The 10,370-nt window shown below is 35.7% G+C and overlaps 1 protein-coding gene across 1 annotated transcript; it reads left to right on the top strand.

Moving 5' to 3' along the window:
• The first annotated feature begins 2,649 nt into the window (after positions 1 to 2,649).
• LOC134795026 (uncharacterized) lies at positions 2,650 to 9,573 on the top strand. Its single transcript, XM_063766873.1, has 3 exons — positions 2,650 to 2,764; positions 8,003 to 8,182; positions 9,378 to 9,573. Exons 1-3 carry the CDS (start codon positions 2,740 to 2,742, stop codon positions 9,515 to 9,517), a joined length of 345 nt encoding a protein of 114 aa, XP_063622943.1. The 5' UTR covers positions 2,650 to 2,739; the 3' UTR covers positions 9,518 to 9,573.
• The last annotated feature ends 797 nt before the right edge of the window (positions 9,574 to 10,370 follow it).

The raw sequence follows: 10,370 nt of genomic DNA on the forward strand, positions 1-10,370 counted from the left end.
TGTTGCTGTAGTAAAATATTTTAATGTTAATTACTGGTAACTTTTTCTTCAGAACAACACACAAAAGCTTTTGGCGCACACATCATACATACTCAAAAGGTCTCCACGGAAAACCAGCGTCAAGATACCTGAAAGGTAACTTGACATCAAGCTGAGGGGAGACCTTTTCAGTGACGTTTATGTTTTATACCAATAAAAGTTTTAAGCAATACCGTAAGCGACCTAAATAAATGTATTTTCTTCTTTCTTCTATTTTCTTAAATTATAAAGTGTCATATCTTTCCAAGGAAGTCAATAGGCCTTGCTTAGGACGCGAAACGGTATTAACAATTATTTATTTTTATTTTTATTTAAAATTTAAATCAGGCAACAAGGCCCATATTACAAATACCTTACAGACTAACATACATATATATATATTATAAACTTAAAAACTAAACACACACTAACAATGGAGAACTGCCTGAACTGCTATTACGTGACGTATGAAATTTGAATAAGGGTGAGTTTGTCTAGATAATGTTTTGACTGAAAATAACTAGAAGGTAATCTCATTGATAATTGATTAGATTAGATTCCTTTATTTGAAATAGAATTGAAAAACTTCACTAATTCTGAGTTAAAAAATACACGTCTAATAGCACCATACAACACAATATAATACAAAATTCCGGTTCGAAGGATTTTGTGAGCTGATTCGCTGAATAAAGTAGAAATCTTGCAAAATATCGTGTAATTTTTTTAAGTGACATAAGTGACAAACAGAGGAAAAATTGTGACATGTAAAAAGTATAAAAAAGTATACCTACAGATATCAAAAGGAGGCCGTCATCTACACCAATATGAAAAGTAAGTCAAGTTCATCCCATTATGTAAGTACTAGTCGAGAGTTCTAGATAAAGGTCTCTATATCATATACATATATTTTTACCTATAGGTACCTATATATTTTAACATTTTAAATAGTATATCACAATCCAGGTAAGGTATTTAACATAATAATTCATAAAACACATTAAAAATATTATACAAATACATATACACAACTAGTCCAAAAATACAATAATTAAAACAATACTTAATCTATCCTCCACCATTTATTATCACAATAAAACAACTAAATAAATCATATTAGTAGTACAATTAAAGTAAATCATATTAGTAGGTACGTATCCTGAAGAGCCCTCGCTTTATTTTTATTTTTAAGCCCATTACCTACATTGAAACGTCATTAGATTTATCTTCATTAAGGCAAAAGTAATAGGCGGATAAAGTATTATGAAGAAATGTTTATTTGATATTTTTTTACGTTGAACATTTTTCTACACGTGTTCCCTTTTTAATGTACAAACAGCAACACTCCTAACTGTACATCTGTGGACCTTATTAGAAAAGGCATAAGTTCCGATGTACAGTTAACTTTGTGGGCGATGGTAGATAAAGATCACGTTTACGAGTTTAATGCGGAGTGTACAGAGAGCTTATTACCTACAAGATTTTATTTAACATTGCCGCACTAACCAAACGCTCAAAGTCAATTTATATTCAACTGTACTTAAGTTATTTAGGAATTCGCAAGAACGACCGGGTAAACCGAGAGCTTGTTAGGGTGTTAGAATAAATTGGGCTAGTTAATATCTTCTTCAACGTAAAGGGACCCGAATTTGCACAGGTAAAATATTATTTATTATGTCAATATTTCTAGGCGCATGAATAAATTGATACAAAAAATGTCTAGACATTTTGTTTACTATGTATTTCTATTTGAAGATTGTTTTTTGAAGACTGATTCATCTCGAGTAAAACTTAATTCCCTGGGGATTAACTTTTTGATACTATCTTCTAATTATGTCTATCTCTATAGTAACGTTTAACAATTTATTTCAAATAGTAATATTCAAGTAGATACAGGTAGTCATTATTTTTATCCCCTTTTCAATTATTACCATGGACAGAAGTGACTGAACCTATAGTCTGTATCTTTAGGTATTTAAAAACCGGCCAAGTGCGAGTCGGACTCGCAAACGAAGGGTTCCGTACCATTATCTATAAAAACGGTCACCCATCCAAGTACTGACCCCGCCCGACGTTGCTTAACTTCGGTCAAAAATCACGTTTGTTGTATGGGAGCCCCACTTAAATCTATATTTTATTCTGTTTTTAGTATTTGTTGTTATAGCGGCAACAGAAATACATCATCTGTGAAAATTTCAACTGTCTAGCTATCACAGTTCGTGAGATATAGCCTGGTGACAGACGGACGGACGGACGGACAGCGGAGTCTTAGTAATAGGGTCCCGTTTTACCCTTTGGGCACGGAACCCTAAAAAGAGTAAACAAAGTCTAGCCTCAAATAGCTTCTTAAGCCAGTTGAGGGTAGATGAAAATATTACATGATCAAATAACGTAGGTTAAAGTCAGGTCGTTCAGTGGCAGTCCCAGGCGGTTTTGTATTAGGTTGGTTAATCAATAAACTACCCGAAAATTTTCTAATTATTTGTTTACTTTAAGTACCTAAAGATACAGAGTATAACACTAAGATACTAAACATGCTTGTGTGAGCAGATTATGAATATTTTCAATAATTATCATAATTGCAGGTATTATAGGGAGTATAAAAAGGGTCATAAAATATTCAAACTATTTCAATTTCTCGGGCAATAAATTTCTGTGATTAAATTATTTTAAACTTGTTTAGTGGTTATTTCTATTTGACATCATTACGTGGTTAAACTCAAGATGGGCTTTTTAGTACTGATTTGTGGTAAGTATCTACACATTGATTAATATAAATAAATTATTACAATTAAAACATTGATGCCTGAAAAATAATCGATTTTATAATTAATCTATCCGGAAAGCAGAATTGATAAGGTGGCTACGAAAACAAATCAGCATATACACGGCACGGTGGCCAAAAATTAACTGCAAATGTATGAAATAGCCTAATTTTTTCGCGATTTCGGGGTTGGTCTCATAGTAAAAGTTGCTCAGTATCTCAAAACCTCCCTGGCAACGGGAATGTAGTTATTTTTTAGCCATCCTGTATAAAAATAAATAGGTCACGTCTTATACAAACCAATGATGAAATCCGCAACAGGCTTCTTTAGCCTTATCCAATATTTACGTACCTAATTTAGCCGAAGGAACCGTCACGAAGCGTGGATACCGTACAAATACATTTGAGGAAGTCGACGACATTCGTTTTTATGTATAAAATGAAATAAAAACACAGTCTTGTTTCCAATGAATACCTGAATAATGTAATAGTCTTGTTATGATACCCTTAGGCTGTCTTTCCATTGAGGCAGAGACGTGCATTGGTTGGACACCCTTAGCATTGGTTGTAATCCAGCGGAGCGGAAAAAAAGATGTTAATTGAAACCATTGTTAGGAAACACATCTCTTCTCATTTCTGCCTCAGTGGTAAAAGGCAGCCTTAAAGCATTGTTTTTGGTCATCATTTGGTAGAATCCTAAGACATCCACACCAAGGGTAACCAGATCCAAATTTGGAATTTCCTGACAAAATTCCCGATTTGCAAATATTTTTCCTGACGCTTACATCGGCGACGGGGGGCTAGCCGTAAGCGATATCTATGTATGCTTGATACATTGTTTAAAATTATTTATTTTGGATTTATATGTGAGTAACGTACCTTTTTAGGTAATAATAAAAAAGACTGTTAATTACGCCCTTAAAAAAAATTGTTTATTCGGTAAATATTCGGCAGTTTGAACCGAACTATTTGGCCGAAGAATACCGCATAATTACCGAATATTCGGCCCATCTCTAGTTCTTAGTCATCCGTTGACCACAAAGGTTTCGAAAGTATTTCAGGTCGAGATGTATTTGAAATTCATTACACTTACGCGATTTAATCCGTTTCCATAGTTCTACTTCACAAATAACTACCGTGGTAACCGAAGACAATATCATTAATATTGTGACTATCATCAACATCCCTGCTAGAGGCCAGAGTTGAAGTAGAAACCAAAAAAACTTTACATCTATGCGAAATGCAAGTGACAAAATTAATACACTTTTTGCGGCGGTCGAAAGCTTTTATCCTATAATTTACGCCGCTAAAAGGCATAAAGGGCTTTTAAGTTTTAACACAGATTGATGGTAGATAAAATATAACTTTCATATTAGGTCTAGTCTAATGGATGTTTGATTCATTTTGCCTTGACATTACTTACATCCCTTCGCTGGTCGCTTAGTTGGCAAGGGATTTTTTCCGTCTGAATTATTTTCTTTGCATAGGTACCTATTACGTGCGCTAACTTAAATACCCACGTCGCCATACAGTCAGCAGGTAGTTGCTAAGCGGGCCAGGTGTTCAAAATGATCTCGATGCGATTTTAATGTTAAGAGAATAAGAGCGTGTCAAGGTAATTTTGAACACCTCGCCCGCTTAGCAACTTCTGCTGCTGAGAGTACTACGAGTAGCTGTATAGAAAAGTGGTTACTTATTTAAGGGAAGTGCTGTTTGTGAAGGAGTCTCTGATGAACAATATGTGTTGTTTTTGCCTGTTTGTTTCCAGTACAAGCTTGGAACTTGTTTAGATGGGTTCCTATTTAGTCGACTGTACCTATTTAATAAGGGTTCCTTTGGTACCTTTTTGGTGGGGAACCCTAAAATGGTGGTTCACTTCAAACGTTTATTGTACTTATTACAATCGAAAATGTGCTCACATTGTGCGCGAAGGCAGAGAGTGAGAGCATTCACAGATAGTAAAAATATAACAAAATTTGTGGTTTCAGTAGATACTAATTCGGAAACCCTTTTTTCAACTTTTCAACGAGTTTTTTTGTACTTAATAAGAGAAAAGAAAGTCCCGAAATTTACATAGATTTTTCCTCCGTCCCTTCCGTTACCGTCATACAATGCTTAAAAATAAACTGTAACGGAATGGAAAAACATTTAAAACACTTTTATGGAATTGGAGTACCGAAAGAGCTCGTCAATTTAACTAGATAACAAAAAAATCATATTAATAAAAGCGGTTACTAATTTACAAAGTTATCCCATGGGAAACCAAATTAGATGAACCAAATCTTTGTAGAGTTTTGTGACATTCACATCATTACTCTCAAAGAGTTTATTCACCACCTGCACCTCCTCTAACATTGGTTTTATGTACAATACAAGTGATTAACAGGAGCATTATACATTTAATACAGCATTTCAGCCATATAGCAGTTTTCTTTCCTTCTCGCTCCATCAAAAAGAAGTTTCAATTCTACCCACTGTTCTAATATTTGTTTGAAAGCAAGTTCAATTGAAATCCACCCGGTGTTGCATATTTGGGGGATTTTCAAGGGTTCTGACCCGCAGTTAATTGTTTTATACGGATCCTTATAACGTATTTGTCTGTTTGACGAATAGCTAAACCAATTGTATATGTTTCCCTTATTAAAAATTCAATATTCCTTGGTAGGGTTAGATTTTTCCTCCGTCCCTTCCGTTACCGTCATACAAATCTTAAAAATAAACTGTAACGGAATGGGAAAATATTTAAAACACTTTTTTGGAATTTGAGTACCGAAAAAGCTTCTGACTTTAAAAGTAGAGATAACAAAATTTTCCATTTTAATAAATGGTTACTAATTTACAAAGTTATCCAATGGGAAACCAATTAGATGAACCAAATCTTTGTAGAGTTTTGTGACATCCACATCATTACTCTCAAAGAGTTTATTCACCACCTGCACCTCCTCTAATATTGGTTTTATGTACAACAAATACAAGTGTTTATCAGAATCATTATACGTTTCATACAGCATTTCTGCCATGTAGCAGTTTCCTTTCCTTCTCGCTCCATCAAAAAAAAGTTTCAATTCTACCTACCCACTGTTCTAATATTCGTTTGACAGCAGGTTCAATTGAAATCCACCCGGTGTTGCATATTTAGGGAATTTTTAAGCGTTCTGACCCGCAGTTAATTTTCTTATACAGATCCTTATAATATATTTGTCTGTTTGACGAATGGCTAAACCAATTGTATGTTTCTCTTATTGAAAATTCAATATTCCTTTGTAGGGTTAGATTTTTCCTCCGTCCCTTCCGTTACCGTCCTAAAAATCTTAAAAATAAACTGTAACGGAATGGAAAATCATTTAAACACATTTTTTTGGAATTTGACTACCGAAAAAGCTCGTGACTTTAAGTAGAGATAATAATTTTCCATATTAATAAATGGTTACTAATTTACAAAGTTATCCCATGGGAAACCAAATTAGATGAACCAAATCTTTGTAGAGTTTTGTGACATCCACATCATTACTCTCAAACAGTTTATTCACCACCTGCACCTCCTCTAATATTGGTTTTATGTACATTAAATACAAGTGATTAACAGGATCATTATACTTTTAATAAATAATAAATAAATAAATATTATAGGACATTTCTTACACAAATTGACCAAGCCCCACGGTAAGCTCAAGAAGGCTTGTGTTGTGGGTATCGTACTGCCATTTTGGCGAGCAAATTGCCGCGCGAGGATGGGTCGTTTGCTTCGCGCGGCAATTTCCTCGCGAGGTTGCTCGCTCTGTGGAGACACCCCTAATTTTAAAACTTTACAATAAATACTCAGTGTCTAATTTAACTTGGAGTAATTTACTGTACGTACTTATATATAGGTGTTAGGCAGGTGGTCATATACTTAATCATCTAATTCAACTATAATTATACAATGAAATGTACAATCTTTCGCCAACTGAGCGGAGTGTCATAGGTAATTGGCTATGACAATCTGTCAGGGACACTAACTTACAGTTATAATGATCATAGTCGACATGATAAGCTTTAAAATGGTTGCTGTAACCTTAAACTTGTATTTTTTTTACAAGAAAATAATACTGAGCTCAAATCATTGTTTTTCACAAAAATGTTATTAACCATTAAAAAATCCGGGTTATCGTCTTCTACGCAGTCAAAGAGCAACACACTATTTGTGTTGTAAATAATGCCGTTGATTTCATAAGTTTTAACTGAAAGATAATCATCCTCTAATGCTTTTGGAATGTTAAAACGGCTCGTTTTACCAACTTTGATAGCGTCCTTAAAGCCAATATTCGTTATTATCTTGAGTTGGTTTTCAATTCACACCGCAACGCGATTGAATAACACAAATTTTTGCGACATTTTATAGAGTGGGCCACTCGTTTCAAATCTTTATGTTTAGCTTCGAATTTGAAAGCAGAGTAAAAAATAGGTAGACCGCATTTTTTTATTACTGAAGGATAATGTAACAAGAAGGGATATTTCGGTTCCAAGTTAGTCTGGAACAATTGACAATATATTTCGTGATGTTCTCTGATAACTTCTCTTAAATTTCCTAAATATTCTAAGGAAATTACTTGACTTATTAACACATCAGTTATTTCTAGCAACATCAAGTAGTATTTCCATATCTCATCGTTAAATATCAGCGATCAGGTCACCAATTATATACCGAAAATTTCTTACTAAACATAACATTTCGGAAGCTGGCATAATGATTGATCCATTAGTTAAATGTTTGTTATTAATTGGCGGTGGATGATTATCTTCCAAACTGCTGTAATTGAAATACTTAATTTTCGAATTGAGTTGTTCTAGTGAAAAAAAGTTTTTGTTTATTAATGATTTTATGATAGCAGCCATGCTATATCTATGAACGCTTTCGCAAAGATCGTGCATGACGTCTACACTAATATTGTCACAAATATGATATCGTTCCAACCTATTCCACAAACAATTTTCTTTCACGCCGACATTATTTTCTAAATAGTAATCGTAGTCTTCTTTTTTACGCATTTTCTCCTGTTTTTCAATAAATTCGGTTTGACATTCTTGTTTTCCCATTGTACAAATTCTACAAAACACATTTGCTGAGAAACTTTCTACACAACCTAAAATGGAATTTAGGCCTAAGGCGCTGGCAGTGGATGTATAGATGGACACCATTCATCCGAGATATAAATACTTACACTAATGAACCGGTTGTTCCAGCTTTCCTCTTGTTCGTCCGAGCGGAGTCGTATGTACTCCTCACGGCCAATGTAGACGATATCCACGCGATCGCCAACCAGGTGGCCAAGTCTCCAATCATGAATCAGCTGAAGGACATTTGGCGTCGCGCCAGCAAGACCTTCAACAGTCAATACTCTAAGATCCGCGCTGAGAAATCAGGTCTGTCAACATTTAGGTTATTAAAGAGCTGGCCAGGTCTCCAGCCGTCCAACAGCTAAAGGACATCTGGCGGCGCGCCAGGAAGACCTTCAATAGGCTATTCTCGGGGTTCTGTGCTGAAGATTCAGGTCTGTCAACATTTAGGTTATTAAAGAGCTGGCCAGGTCTCCAGCCGTCCAACAGCTAAAGGACATCTGGCGTCGCGCCAGGAAGACCTTCAACAGGCTATTCTCGGGGTTCTGTGCTGAAGATTCAAGTCTGTCAATATTTAGATCATTAAAGTGCTGGTCAGGTCTCCAGCCGGCCAGCAGCTAAAGGACGCGCCAGCAAGACTTTCAACAGTTTCAACAGACAATACTCAAGGTCCCGCGCTGAGGACTCGGGTCAGTCAATAAATAAATAAAGAAAGGTAGAATACTTACTCTTCATTGCGCAGCTCAAATATACAGTTTCACAGAAAAATAATTGATTAGGTAAGGACAATATACGGCCATATCACTCGCGGAGCTTGTATGTTTTGTATACTTTTTCATACTATTTTTTAAAGCACTAAAGCCAAATTAAAAAGTACCAGGTGTTGGCGCGGCTAAACAAATGGTTTTGCGGTCAGCGATCGCTATAGTTCGTTTTTTTAGCATTAGAAAAAAGGTAAACAATCTTGTTGTGACTTTTAATTGAAAAACACGTTTTAAAAATAAGTCACGGCAAATATGTAACATTATGAATCTAATACGATCATTTATATTCTTCTGCTTTCATAAGTAATAGTTACTAATTTTTAAAAAGCGTTTTCAATTAAAAGATATGTCAAGATCGCTTACCTTCTTTCTAATGCTATAAAAACGAACTATAGTGATGTCGCTGTCGACCGCAACTGCAAGCAACATTGCTGCCACGTCGGCATATTTGCATGCGAATTCCGCTTCGGCAGTGGAATGAGCTGAGGTTTTACGTTCACTGTCCAATACAAAATGATATGACAAAGTCACACGTCCAAGTGTGCTTCCACTTTGATGTTTTGAATTTGTACTTTGAAGTTGTGAAGTTGAGAACCCATAGTGAAAGCACAGACTCCTGAAAAAAGCTTCATGATCCCACATTGGGGGCACCCGGACAGGGAACGCAAGGGGACGTGTTAAGGAATATAGTCCGGGGCTCTTAAAAACGCATGCACAAATTTTTAATCTGCTTGCAGATAAGGATGGAGGCAGAAGGGAGCAAGAAGAACCCAACATGAGGAGCCAGCGCCGCAAAGCCATCAACCACTTAATGGAGCTGGGACACAACGCTTCTATCTATCTCAAGGAAGTGTTCGACAGTCTGAATAAATTTTAAGATGTATGTTTAATTTTATGGAAAAATAAATATATACTTCGATTTCTTTTGCGCAAGCTACATGTATAATTTCGCACTCTGGTGTCGAAGGGATAGCAAGAAACAATACACCGAGATTATAATCTCACGTATATTTTCTCTGAGTGAACTTAGCTCCACACAAATCCTCTCTAAAAAACCAAAAATAAGTCGTTAGAAATTTACGTTGACCTAACGTTCGCGAAAAGTATGTTTCTAAGCATACAAATTTCAGGGTTCATATTGTCATAATGCATTGCATACGTTGCGTATGCAGAATAAGTGTGTCCCTGCTTTTAGTCTAATACCGTTCGAGAAATAGGTCCCTGGTATAACGTACCTGACAGTCAGATGTACTTTTGAGTACAATCGCCATCAAACCTTCAAAGCTCAAGCCTTCTTGAGCTTACCGTGGGGCTTAGGCAATTTGTGTGAAAAATGTCCTATAATATTTATTTATATCTGAACATTAACGCCTTGACAATAGAGGCGTGCTCAGGTACTTGTGAGCATCTTGCCGCTCCGATATCCGATGAAACCCGTACCAATGTCAGAGATGCAGTTATAATGTTCCCATTGAGATTTGCATGCTTTGTATGGCTGTTAGTGTTATTTTACTTGCAAACTCCGTAGGTATCTGCATGTTGTTTAAAACGGCAGTTAAATCTTATCGCAGTTGTATGTAACTTGCTCAGAGCTCTGTGAAGCGAAGCCGGTGCAATATCTCGAGTACAAATTTCGTCTGACAATCGACCTTATTGCTAAGATATAAGGTTCAACAAGTGCTGCTATTAGTAGGACCTAAATTCAGCGATAACAATGCAATTGTGTGATA

This window comes from Cydia splendana, chromosome 11 (assembly GCF_910591565.1).
Source record: "Cydia splendana chromosome 11, ilCydSple1.2, whole genome shotgun sequence".
In the NCBI taxonomy this organism is placed as follows: Eukaryota; Metazoa; Arthropoda; class Insecta; order Lepidoptera; family Tortricidae; genus Cydia; species Cydia splendana.